General features: G+C 39.6%; 1 protein-coding gene across 4 annotated transcripts in view; it reads right to left on the reverse strand.

Annotated features, from left to right (window-relative positions):
- The window catches only part of nbeab (neurobeachin b), a 188,961-nt gene that overhangs the window by 54,437 nt on the left and 113,108 nt on the right, over nt 1–21,416 (reverse strand). For 3 of the 4 annotated variants that reach the window (XM_070906390.1, XM_070906393.1, XM_070906392.1), the window contains 3 exons: nt 14,635–14,759; nt 6,523–6,669; nt 813–949 (listed from right to left, as the gene is read on the reverse strand). In XM_070906390.1, coding sequence (XP_070762491.1) covers nt 813–949; nt 6,523–6,669; nt 14,635–14,759 — 409 coding nt within the window. Of the gene's footprint in view, nt 1–812; nt 950–6,058; nt 6,092–6,522; nt 6,670–14,634; nt 14,760–21,416 lie in introns of all 4 variants that reach the window. The other variant, XM_070906391.1, reaches the window with a different exon arrangement.

A 21,416-nucleotide genomic window follows, 5' to 3' on the forward strand; every position in this document is an offset into this window, starting at 1 on the left:
TATATAGTATATATATATATTACAGTTTAATTGAAAAAAAAAATGCACTTGAAATACACTGGATTATAACATCTGTGATCTGATTTTTTAATTTCTGTCTCTGATCTAATTTAAAGAGCTAATAAAACGAGCTGTTTTATATTTGTGTCCCATTATGGTTTTATTAAATGTGTTTTTGACAGCAGTGAAGTAGACTAGGCCTATTGCCATGCAATAACAATATAGTGGAATCTTTTTCTGGCTCTTGTAGGTGCTCTACATGAGTTTGACACCTTAAAAGGAAAAATAAGGAAGGGATAATTTTCAAGCACAACATTTTAAACAGTTTGGATGTTTTAAACGACAACCCCGTGTGAAGAAATTCGCTAGTATTTTTTCCCAACATTAGAACCAGTTAACTTGGCATCACTTGGTGGAAACTGTCACCACTGTTTGATGGTTGAGCCTGCACGACGAGTAGGCCTTAATGGTCATCATATGATTTTTTTTGAAATGCATAAATAATGCAGCAAATTGAAACACACACAATGGAAATCATTTGTGATTTACAACAAAGTTCTGGACACAAAACGTCATTAAAATGAGACAGAGCAAGAAGGCAGAAGCGCAGCGCACCTCTCTGAAAACATCTCCTGTGCAGATCCGCGCTTTTTCTTTATATAGGCCTACCAACAGTTGTGTATTTAAAATATAGTGAATATTTAATACCTCTCGGTCAGTTACAATGGGGAAAAAAATCAACTGTGAAACATGTCGAAAGCCAAACTGCCCGCTTTAAACTTGGGCTGCACACTTGCTTGCAGGTTACTTACCTTTGAGTCGACCCTTTTGAAGGCAGGGTCATCCTCGTCCACCTCGAAGTAGATTTCAGTGGTGGTGATGGACAGAGTCCCCCGGGCCACCAGGACAGGGGCAACAAGCTGGGCCGGGCTGCTCAGGACCACTGGGCCTGCAGAGGGGGCACCCACGTGCAGAATCAGTAACGTGCAAAACAAAGATGACATTTATGTTGAATAAAGCGAGGCTGAGGTCAATTCCGTAAAACTGATCGTTGCGATTACAGGAGAGGCCATCATGCCAGCGGCCTGTTTGCGTCAAACTATACGAGATACGTGCTCATACACCCTGCGCTTATTACAATAGGGAATTATTAAAAATAATACTTGTAGTTCAGCCAAATATTACGCATTATGACAGCTCCACGAAAAGTCTTCATTTTTGTAGCCTTTATTATTTATCGCGCCACAAAACAAAGGCGTTTGAACGCTTTTCTGTCTTTGCATTGCACAAGTCCATATATGCGCATAGAACAGTAGATTCATCAGGCCAGAGGTGTCATCTAAACAAAGTACCTATTTGTAGCTGTTTGTAAACCAGTGATGCTGATAACATAAAGGGTTTTATGATCTGATCGGATCATAAAGCATACAAACACCACTATTAAGAAAAAAAGGTTTTCATGAAGTTAAATAAAATAAACTATTCCTTATTTAGCTCACATGGTCGTATCTGCAGTACATGTGTAAAATATTCATTTACATCCGTGATATTCAGAGCTGCTTTAAAAAGGGGCAGCCTATAAGTGGACTCCGACAAAAAAAACTGCTCTTTTATTCTACAATACACCCTCGTATACATTTACACATGCAGGAAAACAATAAAACTACAAGCTTGTTCTCAAGTCCAAATAATTGTCCAGAATTGAAGGTGGGTTTGTGACCCCGCCAGCTGATAGTGATCACATCTTTATTTCAGTCTCCTCCCTCCCTCTCTTCCTCTGCTTCATCCTCCATGTTCTCAGATCAGTGTCGCTGTGGAGCACCGTTACAGTGATTTGTCTGCTCTCAAACGAAAGCTCTCGAAATCAGGATATTTATCGATCCCTTAAACTCCAAAGAGCCACTTTAATGTCTCATCAATCTTAATCTGCGTTCCTCAGCCAATTATGGCCGATAGTATTACAGGAATACAAGTGGATTTCGGTCTCAACTCCCAGAGCGCCCCTTCATCGCTCTTGCAGGCTGCACAGTCAAACCGCCCTCCCTGGGTTTTTTCTCAGCGTTGCTCGGGTCCATTAACGGTGATCCTATCTGCTGATGCTATCAGCCCCGGCGCTACACGGTGCTTACAAGCTTCAAGTGAAGAGTAAACACTTGCAGTAACCTCAGCCTATTCGGCATTTTAGATAACGTTTAGTGTATTTAAAAAAAGAAGAGAACATTTAAGAAGTACAAAATATTCACTTTCACGCCATTACGAAGTGAAAGTAGGCCTATTTATGTAAAACTATCATTGTTATTATTTCTAACCCTTTGTGGCATAAAGTGTTTCAGCTACAATAAAAGGAGATTGTCTTTATGTCCTCTTACTAAAAATAACACTTTTAGGGTTGATGCATTGGCCCAAAGGGCTACACAGAGAGAAAGACAAGAGCCTGAGGCATTAAGCCACAGCATCCATTGCTCATGGGGAGGAAGAGGATTAGGCAGTAATCCCCTCAGGGATCCTTCCATAATTAGGCTGTATGGCATTAAAATGTTTACAGGAGAATAATGAAATTAAGGGCAAGTTACACAGGATGAGTGGTGTATATAAGCTAAAGCTTGGAATACCCAGCTGTTGGATCTTTCTTTTCATGAAAATGCAAATATTTGTCAAATGACAATTTAATGACATTTTGGTGGTGGGAGTTTGGGAGAACTGCTGAGAAGATGGGTATATTATTATTCACAATCCATCCGCTAGACTGCAGTGTTTGAAAAGGCAGATTGCTTTTATATTCTACATCATGAGAGAAATACAAGTGGGAGTGGGTTACTTGCACACCTGAGCACTATCGTTCACTTGCAAACATGTACATGTTGATACACACATACACACAGATACACGCATGCACGGCCATTATAATCTACTGTATGCTGAGTATCTGAGGCACAGTGCCTTGTTGTTCATTTGAGTCACTGAAGCATTGGTCATTTATTCCACTGTTTTCAAAGCATTCATTTACTTTTCAACATATAACATTTACATGTAAAAGCTTATATATTGTACTATGGACTATTTAATAAGGCTGCAGCATACAATTATTAAATTAAAATAGGCAGAGAAATACTTAAATATTTAATATAAATAATTGAAATTTCCAGTGTTGTTTGCATATTTTCTTTTTGATGTCACCCATATTGTTTGGGAAACTTGGTTATGCAAATAGCGGAATAACACCCCTGTCTTCCTCTCACTTTTTTTTCTCAGATTACACATTCAGAAATGTTGTGCTGGTTTTACTCTTTTATAAACATGTCACCACTCAAGGGATCAGTATTATGAATGGGGACTAAAATGGATACAGAAAGGCTAAATTAGGGCAGAACAAAATGGTTGTGGCTGCTAAACCACACTTCGGGGTGTACTAACACAGTTCCAGTATGCCAGCAGAGCAGTCAAATCTACCGACTCTTGCTTGACATGAGAAATGCCTTGTGAGGCTCAGACTCCTCTCTTCTTTCCTCTCACATGCTCATCTTAAGTTCTATTTTACCCGATTTTGGTTACAATATGTGCATACAAAAAGGCTCATTTAATGCCAGTGCAAGCACAGACAGCATTTCCAATGTTTGTGGGGGAGCAAAACTAATCATAGGTTCAGTAACCACAACTGCCTGGGCCTTTGAATACAGGCGCCGCCCCTTTGGCGGCAGCAGCAGGCACTGACCCAACGGCTGGCAGGAGGAACACTGTTGTTGACAAGGATCTTGTCCCAGATCTCTCATTAAGGCTGTTCATGCCTGAGATTAGATGCAGGCCAAACACAGACAGTGTATCCTGGTAAAAACATTACCCAAATGTTTTGAGTGAGGGAGCCCCCCTATTGGTACAAACATGATATCACAAACATCACAAATATTAAATCTCAGCATTTCTGTTTTGCGGAAGGCCATTATTAGTTTTCTCAGGAGATTACATTCTCATTGTATCGTAGCCCTTGCCTTGCTCTTTTGATTGGGCAGTGCAGGGTTCATCTGACAGACATGGAGTGTTTGGCTGCCTGCTGGCCCTGGGACAAAGAGGAGGGGTTAGCCTCCTCCTCTGAGATTCATCTGTTGGATCTTAAGAGGGGATTTCACTGCTCAGCAGTGCCCTGGTTCAGCCTGAGCCTCATATACTAAGCCATGATAACTAGGTAATGTGTACAGGGCTCTGAAACTGAAGTTATTATTTAATGTCTGGGAGTCTCAGGGCATTTTTTCCATACAATTTCTATCACAATTTGTACCTGGAATGACTCAATTAAATACATGGCTTCCTATTTGTTACTGTTAACATGTGTTTCAGTGGCAGCCCAGACCCTACAGATTTAGTAAAGACATTTTGGTAACATTACAGATGTCAACTGGAGGGATTATGCAATCAAACCTGTGACACTTCTGTTAAAACACAATTTAAAGCACCAAGTTGCTTTGTTGACTGGGAATAATATAACTTGCAGAACTTAGTAACAAAGTCAAACATTAGATTATTATTGCAATTCTATTACAGAGAACACCGTCCAATTTTCCTGTTCAGTTATTTTTGAGGACAATCCAGCTAGTATCAGTAAATTCTCTGAAAATAGGAAAATCATTTTTTTGTGTCAGGCTAAGAGCTAAACTGTATGTACAGTATTGAAGCAGTGATTGTTCCTTTACATCATCTGAAGTAGCCAATACTCCAAAATCAGCATCCAGTGACAACAACAGTCTGTAACAATGGACCAGATGTGTCACTGGAATATAAGGTATGTTTTTAGAATTGATGAAGGTTGCCAAGGTTGAGTATTACTTCATATGCTACTAAAGGCATGCATCACTGAGGCATCAAATCAGTAACAGACTCTGCTTATTTAAACCACCAATTATTTGCATGAGGTGTTAAGTGAATATTTGGCTTTATTGACGAGTACGCAGTGCAGCATTCTTGATCTACAATCAAAACTCCTGTGAACTCTGGATAACTTACCTTTTAAAGCCATGGCAGTTACTTGAAAAGCAGCTAGGGGTTGGCTTGATAGTTTGGCTCCCACACAGTGTGTGATGCCGGTTATATTACAGGATCTTTAGGCAACCATCGCCTTGGCAGTAAGTTGCACTATTGACTGAATTGTGTCAGACAAAGTATTAAAGCTGGGTTAAGATACTGGATAAAAATAAACAAATAATAACAATCACACAGGTAAAATTAAAATCAAAGATTAATAAAGATTTAATATTGTATTTGTCTTTCCTCAGCTGTTAAGGGCCAATTAAGCACTTAATGATTGTTCACTGTGGGGAGAAGTGGGGTTAGTTTGACTGCAGAATAATTAAGTTGTTGTCTGCTCTCCCTTAACATCCAAGTCCTCACATCCACACGGAAAATACACATTATATGCAATTAACCCATTTTATTCATTTGAAATGAGGAAAGTTAATTGCTGTAATTCCCATGGAATGGATTTACTTGAAAAATAAACTTAGACAGAGTTTGATTGACTAAAACAATTTCTAACTATCAAATAATTTGTTGATTGATTATGTTAGAATATTTATTGACTTGTGTTTGATTATGTGTGTGTTATTATGCCGATTGTTGATTCAGAGTAATGAAATGTTGCAACAGAAAGATTTTTACATAGGATTTTCACTAAGTAGTTTAATAGTAGTAGTTTAATAATGTTTTATCCACCACCAGATTATGTAATTAGTGTTGTGTTATCAGGTGTCACCAATATACCTACAGGACAGCAGGTTTTCCATTACATAATAATGCTCTGTTAGTATTTAAGTATAATATGAGTTTAATAACATGAACTGAACACAATGACTAATTTTATTCAAACAGATTTTGAATGGTGTCACTCAACCTGGAGGGTGGATTATTAGGTCAGATGACAGGTTAAATAAGGCCACTGTCAAGTTAAGCATTAGCAAGCAGTGGTTCACATCAACTTTAATCATGGATTTCTTGAGAAATCTGAAATATGAGTTGTGACATATCTGGATTGATCATCTTTCCGGTGTTAGTTTAACTTTAGAAGACTTGCCTCTGGAGATAAACACTCGAGGAAGGAACCGTGCTGACGAGATCCAAAACAAAACAGAGAAGGACACTTATCAGACCAAAACAATATGTAGCTGTCAAACCTAAGCAAAGATGTCCAGATTAGAACAAAGAGACAAAGGCTTTGACTTCAGAACTACACTGAAGGTGAACTGCAGAAAGCAACCTGTAAACTCAAACTACAAATACATTAGATAGATATATTCTGAATAGTAAATAATACTAATTCCAAATTTCCCCTTTCAGTTGTACTGTCGCCAATGCAAAATAATGCCCGTTAAAAGCTACTACATTGATCCAAATACTTCATTTGATGCACTGATTTTAATCATGTACTCTGTAACTATGCCAGCTATTAGGAAGAAGACAGATAAAAGACACGCGCTGATGCTCCGGCAGAGGTGATGTTGACTTGGGGTTAATGGAGGTGCTGGTGTGCTGACTTACCACCCAGGTTGTCCATCTCCTTCTCCTGCAGCAGGCTGACGGCATCATCGTCTGCTTCCAGCATCAACTCCGTCTCTGGGTTCTGGCTGGCCACAGTTTGGCTGCGGAAGACCTTCTTAGACTTGACCACCTCGTCCTCCTCTGTGCCTGTCAAAAGAAATATGGAGATGAGAAACCACTAAATATTGCACTCTGATGAAAGCAAAGTCCAACAACCTTTCCTATTCTGCCACTAACTATTGCAGTTTCCATCGACACATTTCTGTTCAGCAATACTGTACCATCCCGTCTGTCTGCCAACAGAGTATGAAAAGGTCCAGCTGCTGACAGAGGTTTTAGAATAAATAGTACATTTCAGTAAAGAGCCAACATATAGGAAATAAATAAAGCAAAAGTAATTGATGACCCCTGCATCCCTCCAACACACACACACACACACACACACACACACACACAGAGACAGCAACTAAATATAAGTATGAGAAAATGGAAATATTTTCAGATTACATTTGAAAAGCAGGAAAAATGTATTATTACTACCAAAAGTAGCTCAGTAACATATTTACGCACATTTACACATTACAGAAACCTCAAAATAATCAGAATCAGAAATACATTATTGATCCCCGGGGGGAAATTATACAACCACACCTGGTGACCACACCAGGCCATAACCACATTCATGACATCAGGTTTATTCTAATCGAGTTTGTGCATATCCACAAGATCAAACTAAATAATTTGTGTTTATAGGCTATTAAAAAGCATAATATCTAGTAAAATTTATAAAAAGAAATAAACTATGGAGAATCTCTGCCTGAAAAACACAATATATGCAGAATGAACCTGATATGAAATGCTCACTAATGTACTTGCCATAGCATATGAGAGAATGTCAGGGTACACATTCGTTCACTGAATACATTTTGCTTGGTTGAACATCAGAGGTATTTCAGCTTTTATTTTTAGACAAGGTCAACAATGAAACACTATCTGTATCTTGAAAGACCAACAGCTGAGTCGGAGGATACATCTCGAGCTCGTAGTCGATTAGAGATATCATTTGCTGCTTTTGGAGACTTGACAAGAGTGAGACTGAACAGACAGCACAATTAGGAGGCTGCTTACACCAGGATTTCATCATATGGCTATAGTGGAGCACGCTCATTGAAAAAGATGTGTTCATACATCCTGCAAAACAAAGAGGTCTCACAACACATTTATCAGCTTAAATCAGCCCATCTCCAACATCTGCCTGCCACACGGCTGCTCATAACGTGAATTTGTCTTTCTGAAGTCCAATGTAGGAAATAACCAGAGGAAAAACTTGCGTGTATGAAAGGAAGAATACATATCAAGAAATGGGAGGTGGCTGACACCCGTCTGACATGTTTCCTTTCAGCACAGTTCTTAATTCTCCTCTCCCTCCCCTGAGGAACATGTACCTTGTCTTGAAGAGGTCACATTTGACTGTTGTCAACACTGCTACTGAGAAAAAAGTCTGCTTCCTGCTCTGTCTCATATCTGAAGTGCTTTCATCAGAGGGAGGTAAGAAGTCTGCGTTTCGGAAATGAATTCTGTGTAACGTTAAAGGCAAAAGCCAGCCAGCGGTCAGAGATCAAAGCAGAATGAGGGAAACTTAAAACTGTAATTCTGTAAACCATCATTATGCTCCAAGCAAATGAGGGAACGCTCAGCAGACCGGCTGATGCTCTGATTGGCAAGTCTGTACAGGGTTGAGTAGACCAAATAAACAATGCTGATTTCTACACGCAAATTACCAGCATCAACCGTTGTGGGGGGAGGTAGGGGCAATTGTGAAGGGTGGAGTATCAGCTTTACCCACAATGCAATTTGGTTCTCACAGAAAAAGTAATATGGTTATAAATAACGATAAAATGAAGAGGTATGACATTAAAGGAGAAAATGTGCTGACGTGAAAAGTGATCTTGTCATGAGTGATAGCCCGTTGACTCAGAGACATTCTTGCATTAAAAGTGCGGCTGTGAAAAGGGTCGCCATTTGTCACTATTCAAGGATTTGCTGTGTAGGGGTGTCGAGGCAGACTCATTAGAAACGTTTTCATGTGTTCACCCTTGACCGCTAAATGGCAAAACAAAGACAATGACCCTTGAATATGTGCTATAACTCATATGAATGACCTAAAATGAAAAAGAACGAGAGACAAGTGTAGGCTGGGGTAGATACAGTGTGCATATCCAATCATCACCAACTGAAGGATTAAAACATTCTTCATTCAGTTGATTTCATGGTGTGAGAAACTGAGAAGGATTTCATCTACCTTTATATTTTATCATCCTTGAATGCAACTGTGGTTCATCCACCTCCACAAATGATCAATAGGGCACTTGACTGATCTTCAGAATACTGTTATGCACTGAAATTAAACAAACTTACAAAACTACCAAGCAATAGATGTATGCTTCAGTTTCGAGAAGCTGCAAATTGAGTCAAATCTTTCTCTCAAATCCTATTAAATGTGCATTTCCAAACAACATTCACTTGATAAAATTAATATTAAAGAAAGGAATAAATGTTGCCTACGCTATGTCACTGTATAATTATGCTACACCAACTACCATCAATCTAATTAACCTTACAAAGTGAGCAGTCAATCAAAAGTCAGTGGCATTGACTTCTCAATGTCTCTGAAAAAAATCCCAGCAGTTTCATTTCATGTCTACTCTCAAGCTCTCCAGGAACAGTGCCAGGAGAAGCCACCGATCACCAGTCTCACGGGTCCTCTTGTTCAATCACTGAGTTGAAACTGCTTCAGAGTGCACTAATTACACTCAGTAAAGTGCATTGCAGAGCTTTCGTGACCCCACTGGAGGCTGATGAAGACCTGCCAGCTGTGACCAATGGAGGACGCCCCTGAGCACTCATCACTGGGGTTCAACAAGCATCAATGGTACTGAGCTCCTTCTAAGGTATCTACAGATTGCCTATTGAGGAACAATTTTCCTAAAAAATACACAAAATGTTAAAAACGTACTGTTGGGTGACATTTTGGACTTCTTTTATAATGTAATCTTCATGACAAGTCACATGGGATGAGCCTTGATACAAGGACAAAATAAATCTGATTTTAAGTTTCATCCTGGAGTCAGAGAGACGTTACTGACATGACTAAGTTTCAGTTGTTGCTGAAGTGCTGTGCTGTTCCAGCCAGTTTACAAACCTCCTTCACTGACATATGTCAAAACTAAAGTTAGCCAGCAGAAAAAAGGGATCTGGCCATTTTTATGGACGGCATTACATGGCCTCTTTACTTCTTTAATGTGATGTGATTCCTGTAGAAACAGGATTTGGTGCCATCATATAACACAATGAGGGGTTTTTCTTAAGTGTAAACCAATGCAAGTGATCAACCAAGTGATGAAATCAAGTAAATGTTTTCTTTTGTGAACAAGCTAAATAAACTTTATAATCTTAGACATAGGTTCCCACTTTGGAAATATTTCAGTGTTCAGTAGTTTTACTATTCAGTATGGAATAGATAAGAGTTGAAAGGCCTTTAAAAGACTGTTGACTGTTGAATCAACTATAATACTGTTGCCAAGGGTCCATGTTTCATATACTGGAAAACTGGAGAGTTTTGTGGCACTGGCCTTTCATTTTTACAGCCTCAATAGAGCCAGCAAGCATGAGTCTCCTGTGTATTATACACCCTGCCTCATACACTTCACTGGCACTGCTCAAAAAGAAATCCACAACATCATGTTTCACTTAAGGTTCAACTAACATGTATGGGTACTTCTCTTCAGTAGGAAAAAATAGCCGATTTCACTAAAATTTAGGGCAATTCAATAACAAGACTATAAATAAAACATAAAATACCTCAGGTTGCTCATTTTGAGCGGTTTTCATGAAGTGGTATGATCAGCAGAGCAAGATCTGGATAATGCTGGAAAAGGGCAAATGCGGGGCTCTTGTAGAAATCACTGAATGTTTGTCAATTGATGTGACAGGAAACATTTTGGATACAACTGAAGACACACAGCTATCTCGACCTCTTTCTAAACAAAGACTTGGAATGAGAACTTAAACTGGAGCTTTTGCAGAAATTATTCTGTTTCATGTCTCATTCTGTCAGATCTCTGTAGATAACATGCATTAGTATAAGCCTCAGTTCCATAGCTTATTTACTACACTATCTTACAATGTACATCAGTGTTTTGTGCAGTCATTCCAATATCCACATAACGTGAGCTCTATAGAATGTTTTAAATATATCTCTTCCGTTTCCCAGACTCTGTTTCAGATCCTGCCCTCCTACGCACCCTCTCCACGGGCTCCACATTCCACATGAAGAGAAAAAGTTCAGTCCATGGGATTACATTACCGCGAGGGCGATGAAATTCTGCCCTCTGTCTCTTCACTTTTATTTACTCTGCACTGAAAGATGAAATTAGGGGGGGGGGGATGACAGCTTCATACTTCCTGTGATGCAAGCCATTCGTTTAAAGGAGTATGTGTTTTGAGAATGTAAAAGTAAACATAACTTTGATGCAGGGGAGTTTATACAGTGCAGACGCTTCCTCTTGGGGTGATCTTTTTTTTCAATATCCTGGGATGTGCAGTGCGTGTCTAGTGTGCTGCCAGACGTTATGAACAACCCCATCTTCTCTCGATCGAAACATTAACGCCAGAGTCTAATAATCCCCACATCTGGACCTGAACGTTAGGTACTCCACATAACCGTTTCCTAACATATCATGTATTTACTGAAAGGCTGCATTCAAATGTCCAGATTTGCATGTTAGTAAATGCCCTAATGTCGTTTGTCACAGTTTAATGTATTTGATCATGAAGCTGGAGAAGGTTAATATCACATCACAAGGCTGGTGCCTCTGCTGCAGCAAAGAGGTATAAAGATCTCCACCCTGGGCAATCAGCTCGGAGAGAAGCTGCTCACCTGAAATGAGACAGCAAGGACACCCGGAGGTAAAACACCCCGTTAAACACTTGGATCAATATTAACGTGACTTCCATTTCATGCTTGCCCAATTCCAATCACCTAACAATATACTCTGATACTGGGCCGTGGCTGGCTATAACAGGGCAGGTTATTACAGGCAGAGGGCAGAGACAGAATGTGCTGGCTAAGCTGTCAATGCTGCTAATAGACAACGAGTCAGAGTTTAAGGGAGAGTTTAACCTCCTATCACACACGTTCATGAATGTACACACTCTAACACACACACACCGCACAAAAGTGATTACAAAGGTTACCCTGATGCACTGGCTTTGCCAATATATCAACTTGATTTTTAAAAAGTTTCTCTTTCGGCATTTGCACTCTCAAAGAATTTTAAGCAGAATGTTAATTTAATTTTTTGTCAGAGGAGGATCTACATTCTGTTTCAACTTGACATATGATAATTCTGGGGAAAGCACTGAACTGTGTCTTTCGCAAAAAAAGGTCCAATTTTAACATGTGGGTTTAGTCAACTTCAACCTAAGTCTAAAAATATCAATATCAGCAAAAAAAATGTCAAGTAAACTCTCTTGGAGACCCACACAACAAATTAATAAATGAATCCAACTTCTAAAATGGCAAAACATATTTTATTTCTTACTTTCTAAGAGAAAACACAGAAGATTGTGAGACTCTTAGATGCTGTCAAAAACGACACAGGCCACTCACTCACTGAAATGTTCTTGTGAAAAAAAAAATTTCCTGCTCACTTTCATTTTCCCCAAGTGAGCTCGTAAGACTGACGTTCACTGTGAACACAACAGTGGAAGTCTGCCCTCTTCAATCTCAAGATGGCGGCTGGCGTATATTGTCATATCTTGCTGTCAAACCAGAAACTGTGGACAACCTACTGGATCTCCAATAGTCCCAGATTTTAAAGTTTTCATAATGACTCTCAAGGGCCAACTCAAACAAGCTTCTTTGTTTTTCTACTCTGGTGCCTATGCAGCCGGCAACCCACTAAAAAGTTCTATAGAGTCCCTGTCAAATCTAGGCAGCAAAGTCTGGATGTTATGACTAATGGATATCCAACCTCTGAGCCTCTGCACCAGGGTTATCTGCTAAAGACAGGTCCTATCTTTAATACCATGCTAATTAAAAGTGAATATTCAAGAAAAAAAAAACCCCACAAAAACTGTCATAGTACATTTAAAACAAAAACTGCCAACTGTCACTGCCAACGAAATCTACTGAAGCTCTACAAAAGAACAAAAGATCCTTCTCATTTTAGCTCATAACAAAACCTGGCCTCCGCCGTGCAACCACATCAAAGCCTGCAGGAATAAGCCTGAAAGTGCAGCTCACCTCTCAAGGAGAGCAAGAAGGCCATCCGACCGCAGGCGATCCCTTTCACTTGACAAGTTTATACATTATTCCGCTCATTAAAACTACCACATGCCAGCAGGACCTCAACAAGTCTTCAGTCAACTACACTGAGGTATTAATGTCGAACAACAGAAACAAAAGTGATAGCTCACAAGCATATTCTAGTGATCTGATGGACTGAATAACATGATGTGTGTTTGTGGCATTGTCTTAAGGATGTCTGTCACATAAGTCACTAAAGGAGATGATACACACATAAACCAATTTCAGCAACTGCACAATGGGTACACAGGCCAGTAGGCGATAGATTTTATCTGCCTTCAGTAAAATCTTCTCCACCGCTTTTATGCAAGCATTGAAGCAGGTTCCACAAAAATTGTTGTAGTGGCATCCCATAGGCAGTTCGCCTTTGTTGCACCACCTAAAAGTAATGTTTTAATGAAAATCTATTTTTTGAGTATTAAAATACGCATGGTCTCTAGGCTTGGAAGGTAGCTCTGACAACTTTGAAGCTTGCTTCTTCCTAGATGATGTGAAGGACACTCATAGTTTCTCCACAACATAGCTTAATACATCTTCACCACATACCTCCACCAGTTCCACCAGAAATAATGCATTTATGGAATTTTTTATTTAATTAAACTGAAATTATCTTTATTTCTGTCTTTAAGTGACACAATAACAATAATAAAATAAAATAATTAAAAGTAAATAAATAAACAGCTAAATAAACAACGTGATGATGTTAATGATACTGAAGTTTGTAAATGTCTTTTTTTAAGATTTATATGATATTTTTAAGCAGGTTAAAAGTGCTTAAGTTGTAACATTTGTTTATTTCAGTCCTCCAAAACACAGTATCACATCACCAAAAGTGCACAAAATTAGCTTATGGCTAATGGAACCATCACAATCTCTTAAGCAGACGGTGCAATTATTGCATGTGTGTCTCATATACTGTATGGACCACCTGCAGCCCAGGAAGCAGCTGGCATGGGTTTATCTACAGACCTGCAATGATCTTCATAGAGCAGCCAGATGACATCCTGAACCCAGTCAACACACGGCTTCAGTAGCTCAACACTGAGATAGCCAGAGGTCAGTGAACATCGTGACCATTATGCATGTGTTGCTGTAAGTCTTAAAGTCTTTTAAGTTTTAAAAGGCTACCCTGAACATAATGCCTTGCCTGTTTTCTATTTTCTATAAAATAAAGAAGGCGCTTACTCCATTAATTTCAGAATCAATACATTCAACCTTGTGCCATTAATACATTTGCTCTGCTATTCAATTACAGGCGGGAGAGAAGGGCCAAGGGTGTTTAATAGTACTGAGCTGCTCTCTTTTAAAAGTCGGTGTTGCATGACATACGGCAAAATTGACACAAGGCGGTAGGCAACACTACAGGACTGCCTGGGTCAATAAAAAAAAGTTTCAGGCAAAGAGAAGAAACAATAAAGGGAGAGATCCAATTTGTTCTTGAGTATGTGTTGTGATGGAAATAAAAAAGTGCAATAAAATGGATGTGTCATGTTCAATTCACAAGACTCATAAATACGTTACCTATAAAAATGACACTTAACTTCTCCTAAGCAATATGCTAAACTATATGGACAAGCCTGGACTAACTTTAGTGCCCTTTTAATACGTTTTCTATAATGTTTTAATGACAACATTGATATTCCACATTTAACATGGGGTAATGATGTCCTTGAATTTCAGCTCCGTAATTCTGACGGGTTTTTAAAAAATTCTCTGATTCCACAAAGAAATGGTAAACTCACCATACTCCTGCAGGGACTTGCATGTGACATCTAAGTGGGTGGAGCCAAATGGGTTTCTGACAAATCTCCTCCTCCTCCGCAGGTCATCTTCCCAGTAGTCCAGACGCCAGAAGTCGTGCAGCTGACTATGAGAGAGAGACAGGAAGACAGTTAGGTTAGATAGAGCACACACCCCTCAGTGATGGTCTGATTATAACAGCCACTTCCTTATCAGCAGAAAACATCTTGAGGAGAAAAATCAGGCCACAGATAGTAGATTTATTGGGCTGACTAGTGGCATGCTCTGCAGAGGCCCACTAATGTTAGCTCTGCTAAAGTGTATGGTATCAGAACAGCAGGGAGCAGCAGCAGCCACTGCACACATAAATCACAGGCACTCCCATTAACAAATACAGCATCAAATTACAAGTATAAATGGCACAGCTTGCCTCCTTCTTTACAATGTTTTTTAACAAGTCTTGTAAATCAAAGGTAGGAACCTCAACGCAGACAGCGTGGGGTTTAATGATCGGGGTCTTGGGGCGGTTGAGGCATGAGCCTATAAAACAAGCCCCCTCCCTGCATATGTGGAGCCATGATTAAAATAATGTGCTGAAATATTCATTGAAATGATTCCCAGAGCCCTGGAGCAACCCGACAGAAAATTGCATTTTTATTCATTATTAATAACAGCGAATTAGGGTCGTAAAAAAAAGGAGAAAAAGAAGAAACAGTTCCAGCATGTGGTAACCATCTTTGTAAATGATTATTCCAACATTAGTGAGGACCTGGGATAATTTTATTGCTTGCAGCTAATGCAAACCATTAAGCACCGGGACTAGCATTAGGTTACTAAGTGCTGCTTGTTCCAACTGTGCACTAGCTGGAGCTATTTCAAAGCCTTCATGCTTCCTTTAGAGGGAAATGCAGCAAAAAAAGTATTGCTTTAATTTACCCTTAACAGGGAAGAGCAATACATAAAAAAGAGTGATGATTCAAATAATTGGTGTGCAGTTGACAGTAAGGTAAGATGTGATTACATCAGCCTGGCATGAGGTTCATCTTCATTTCATTTTCAGTGAAATGTGAAGAAATATGGCATCACTCTATTTCTTTTAGTTGAACTTGAACAGCTACAGTATATGTGGATAGGAGAGAACATTCTAACACCCACAGAGTTTAACTTATATAGACAGTTTTATTGCTTTTTATTACACAAACATGAAGTACATGATGTACTCTTTATGCTCTTATCTAAAATGTTGTCTTTAGCTCCATATTATAAAAAGTAAAATACTACAAATAGCCACCTAAAGCTCCAAATAAAACCTTGGATCTGGTACTGTGTGTCGAAATCCAAGTAGAGATTTTTCAGTGCGTGGAGGATACAGTAAGACCTTGGCAGGCAGTCGTCTATTGCATTGTATGGTTTCTGCTCCCTTCCCTGCCACAGTATTGAAGCAGTCTAAACAGATTAAAGTGTTACAGGGGATCACATCACAAAATACAGCCTGCTTGCTCCATGAATATAATATCTACAAATGTCAGAAATCAAGAGGCTCAGGAGACTTAGCTGGGCTCTGACAGCAACAAGAGCTCAGTTTCAGTTAAGTATCAATCAAAATTGAGTGTGTGTGTGTGTGTGTGTGTGCACGTGCAAGTGTGCGCTCACTGTATGCACAAAATATCATGAGCCGCCGTATGCAAAGCAAGACTGAACGCCTTGAGCTTGTCCCCTGTCAATCTCCCTCAAAGCTTAACCGAAGAAAAGAGAGATGTCAGTGGGTTGAAAGGAGAAACCCACGTAAATGATATTGTAAATGCAAGATTACACAGTGTGAAAAATGTAAATCCACTGTAGGCAACTGGGCGATTACTGCTGAAGATTATGCCCCCTAATTCTTAGTGCAAATAGACAGCAGATGCCAGTGGGGGATACATTTCCTTAGTATTAACTGCATTTGATGCATTTTATTTGGTCTAAGGACGCTCATCTGAGTACAACTTTAGTTTAAGCAAAAATATGTCTTTGTCTTTAACAGCAATCAAAAGGACAACAAACTAAACCCTCAAGTTAAAATGACTGATTAATGATTTGGATGCCAATATTTCGATGTGTCCTCCTCTTGTTCTGTCCTGTGCACATGGTTTCAGTTTGAATGTGGTATTCTGCTGTGTGAGTAGGGCTGCTGATATTTTAGACCATGTGGTCACTGCTAGACCGGATTTAGACTGTGCCAAAGTGCTGTGCTGAAGGAACCTCCTCTCTGAGGGTGGTCCAGAAAGGGCTCAGGAGGATTGCACTCCTGATGGAGATCTACAGCTGGGAGCTCCTGAACTCTCACACAAGGGATTTCTGAGGTGGCACTGAGCCACCCAACAGCACACCCATGTCTTAAAAGCATGCTGGGAAATAAGGAATAAGCAAGAAGTTCATCCTCACTGTTATGGGACTCAAAACCATGTAGTAAAGTTGTACCTGGCAAGCACACATTTTTGTGTGTGCAAAAGCTAACAATCGAGTATGATCCCTAAGTTTTCCAAGACTGCAGATAAAACACAATTCCGGTTTCAGAATCATTACCAGAAAGCTAGTTGCCTGTATTGTCTGTATAACAACAAATTGTCCGTCCAATAGCATTCTTTATTAAGAAGAGTTGGCTCGAGACCTCCTTATTTTCCACATCAAATGTGTCTGGCTTCATGACAACCATAAAGAATGGCTGTGAGCCGGCCTCCTAGAAACTGGCAAAATTTATTAGTCCCGTCACCCATCAATCACCTAAATGGATTTCAAACCGCATTTTAAAAGCTAATTTTCCAGCACTGATAACCTACAGGAAACAGGAGCACCATTATTTATGGATGCTTTCAGACTTGCAAAGTGCAGTAGGATAAATGTGTAAGAGGACTATTGTCTATTCTCACAAATAGGTAGTTGATGCACACCTTTCCTTAAGGAGACAGTGTTGTGTTTTTTTGAGTAGCCAGATCTAAACACCCCAGTCTACAGGGAATGTCTTTTGTTTGTAAAAAGGAATATGGAAAGCTGACAGGCATAATTCAAAATAAGACCGGGAGAAAATAAACATAAAAGGATTGATAACAGTTTTATAGGAAACTATCATTCTAGAAAAGAGAGATACTTTTGACAGCTGACAAGGGCTCATATTGGATTAGAGGCTGATATATTCTTAGTGCTACTGTTATATTGGGGCAGCAGACCCTATTTTGCTTTCTAATATTTTGTCTGATTATTGATGCCGGAGTAAAAGGGTAAACTTGAGCCAGTGCAAGAAAAAAACCTGTGCTGTTACCAGGTTAAAGGTGCTTGTTTACGCCTGAACTGAAACAATATAGTACGTTACAGAGTGCTCTATACTCACTCAAATTCACACAATTGCCTTGTAGCATCATATTTGCAAATAAAATCCCATGCAATTAAGATAAAATCATTGAAATAAAAGCAATTACACTGATCTTTTGTCAAAAGCAATAATTACCTTCATGTTTCTAAAGTCACTTAAACCTGAATGGCTCACTAAAACATGTACAGGGCAGGAGGCGGACAGATGAGGATCTCATGGTTAAAGATTTCCTTTTTATTCTATTTATGCTCAGAGGAGATTTGTGTGAGGCGGTCGGGAGGAAGGACAGGGACATGCTGATTCAATAAAACACCATTATACTCCTTTTAAAAGCTTCCATTGGTGACATGAGTAAGGGGTAATTATAATAAATGCCAGTAATCAGTGACAATTCTATTCAAAGGCGCAGTGACTGGTTTCTATCACACACACACACACACACACACACACACACACACACACACACACACACACACACACACACACACACACAGGGACACTGAACACACACTTTTTAGTGTAACTCTGAGGACAAGTGGTCTATTCTTTCGTTTTCAGTTGTCCTAAAAGGCTCTGAGTACGAGTTACAAAGTCCATGAAGAATTAGTTTGAGATGCAAATGTTAGAAAAGTAGTGACAAAAAATATAAAATCATTTTAACTTTTAACATATACCTGCCCAAACAGTCATTGAGGAAATTCATATTCAGTCCAGAAATGGAAGAAACAACCTCTCACTTGACCAAATAACGTTCCTTAATTGAACCGGTCCTTTGATGCCATTAAAATGACAACCACATATGCGGATCTGTAATGATAGGGATTACACACATGAAAACCATCAGGCAGCCAGCAGACACTAGAAACCAAAGCAAGGAAATGCTAAAACATTGTCTGTCAACCAGTGCATTCTCATTGGTAAGCATTTTCTATCCCCCATTCCTCAACATACTGCTGCTAGATTTAAGAAAAAAACAGCAAAAAAGACACTGTGCATCAAAAAGTGGTGATGGAAACCATATGGTGATGAGCATTTCTCAGCCCACTGCTTTCAAAGTAACCTATAAACTAAGAAAAAAAAATCACAGTCATTTCCTCTATAAAAACACATCGAGTTTGATCATGTGTCTATTGAATGTCAAGTGTTAAGTGACTGAATGGTCAACATCATGATCAGATTATCACTGCGGGCTGCAAATGGTACACAGGACTTTCATCTCTTTAATTTCCCCATTTCTTAACATTACTACCCTCAACACTGTTTCAGGCGTGAGGATACCAAGCTTAGATCCAAGCACTGATAGTTATTGGATATGACTTTTGTTTTGTAGATTGAGAGATAGAGAATAGACACATAAAGGAATGGGTATTGGACAAAGACGAAAGGGAAACAACACAGCAGCAACAAGATTAACTCCAGGTCATCTGGTGTAATGAAGACAGACGTACGCGATCAGACGAGGGATGAGGAGCCATACTGTACTGTGGGTGAACTCCCCTGGATCGCCAGCTTTGTGGATCCCCATCTTTCATCGGAAATGGGGCACAGTCAGGCGATGCCCAGCTCAATTTCAACACCCAATGAAATTGATGATTGTGTGAATGGGCCTCTTTCCAGAGATAATTAGCAGTGTGCAAGGTTAAGAGTTCCCGTAGGGAATAGAGCCTGGTGTAGGTCAAGAACAAATGCAAGTAGAGAGAATATCAGCTTGCAAGAACAAAGGAGCATCATGTTTGAATAAGATCTCATTAAATAAAGAATAAAAAACATATCACTTGCAAGCTGTTTTAAAAAGGAGCTGCATTTTTTGAAACCCTCTCTAGACAGTGGACTGAAAAATGAAAGATGGTATACAGAGGACTGGTTCAGACCAAAGAAAAGCGTTGGTGGAGAAACCTCTGCATGCAATCCATAGCAAAAAAATACCTAAAAACCCTTTTTTACACAGAATGCGAAGAAGAAGATACACATTTTGCTACTCTGTAATTAAGAATAATAATAATATATATGTAGATATATATATTTAATTGTCAGGCTGATTTTTGTTTATACTGTCAGGCTCAACCAGAGACCTTGGCCTTTCTTTTCTGCCCCAGAGGGGTCATCAGACCTCGAACCCTCTGAGGCTGTAAGGCCCTCTAAAGGTGCTCCCTGTTGTGCTAGTAGACTCCTATTAGAATTGATAACACTTTCAGGCGAGACCAAATAGTCCGGGTACATCGTGAGTAAAAAGGTTCATTCCATCACAAAGTTATTATCCACGGGCAGATTGTTACCATTCATCAAGTGTGAGAGATGAAACTCAAGTTAGTCAAGGGAAACGGCTGTTTCACTGCCTTGCCACAGATCAATATATGCCGCCATTTTCCTTTCTCTCCTCCGCTACAAAAAAGTAATTATACAGAAGAAATGTTGACAATCAATAGACTAGTCAGGTAAGGTTAAGGTCTGCTGTGGGGGCCAGCGGAGGCTCCTCCGTCAGCTGTCACTGATGCTGCTGATGTGAACACAGACGCCGGCATGGGAACAAAGGGAGGTTTGTCTCCTTCAGCCCCTTTTACATTTCTGTTAGGGCGGTTGTGTCGAAACAATTAGTATCTGAGGTGTTCTGGCGAATGAATGGTAGAGAATGACACGAGAGGTTCACTGAAGCTCAGATTGTGAACATTTAAGTTTAAGTGTCAGTAGTATGTACGTGTGTCTGGGTGTCTGTGTAAGGTTATATCACGTCAATAACATGTTTCTGTGATGCCTTTACATTTTAATAATCCAAAAAAATGCACTTGGCATGTAAACCTGTCACTGTGTAATTCTAACAAACAGCTGCTGTTTAATTTACTCTTCAGCTGCAGAATGAGAGAGACTTTATGGTATCGTCACAGTAAGGTAGTCCTATGCTGCAAAAGTGGTGGACGTTATTCTTCAATTAATTCATCAGCCTCGCCTTGACATCTACTTTCACTTTAGACGAGCCTGAACTTTATAATCCACTGGCAGAGTTCAGAGGTCAACAGCAGAGGGGACCAGAGGGCAGAGAAAATCACTCTCTCCCTGGAAAAAACTCTGACATCCAATTTTCAACTTGATTTATCAGTGTAAAGCTAAAATTGATAGTGTGTCATTACTGGGTAGGGAGCTGTCTTGGAGAGATGTATCAAAGCCTCCTCATTTTGATTTAGCACGGCAGATCAATACAACCCTATACTGTTTCAATTTGAAGAGTATTGATTTTCCTATGCTGGCTCTATACAGGGGGACATTCATCATCAAGCAAGCATATAGTATGATCTAACAGGGCACCATAGGGTCTGATCTGCTTATTCTTCACTCAGATCACATGACTGCAGAGCAGCTGTTTTCAAGCCTTGAACAGATTATTTCCTTGTTGTTGGCTGTTGTCATATGCACTGCAACACAGTTTCTTGCACTGTTTGC

This window comes from Enoplosus armatus, chromosome 5 (assembly GCF_043641665.1).
Source record: "Enoplosus armatus isolate fEnoArm2 chromosome 5, fEnoArm2.hap1, whole genome shotgun sequence".
Classification (NCBI taxonomy): domain Eukaryota; kingdom Metazoa; phylum Chordata; class Actinopteri; order Centrarchiformes; family Enoplosidae; genus Enoplosus; species Enoplosus armatus.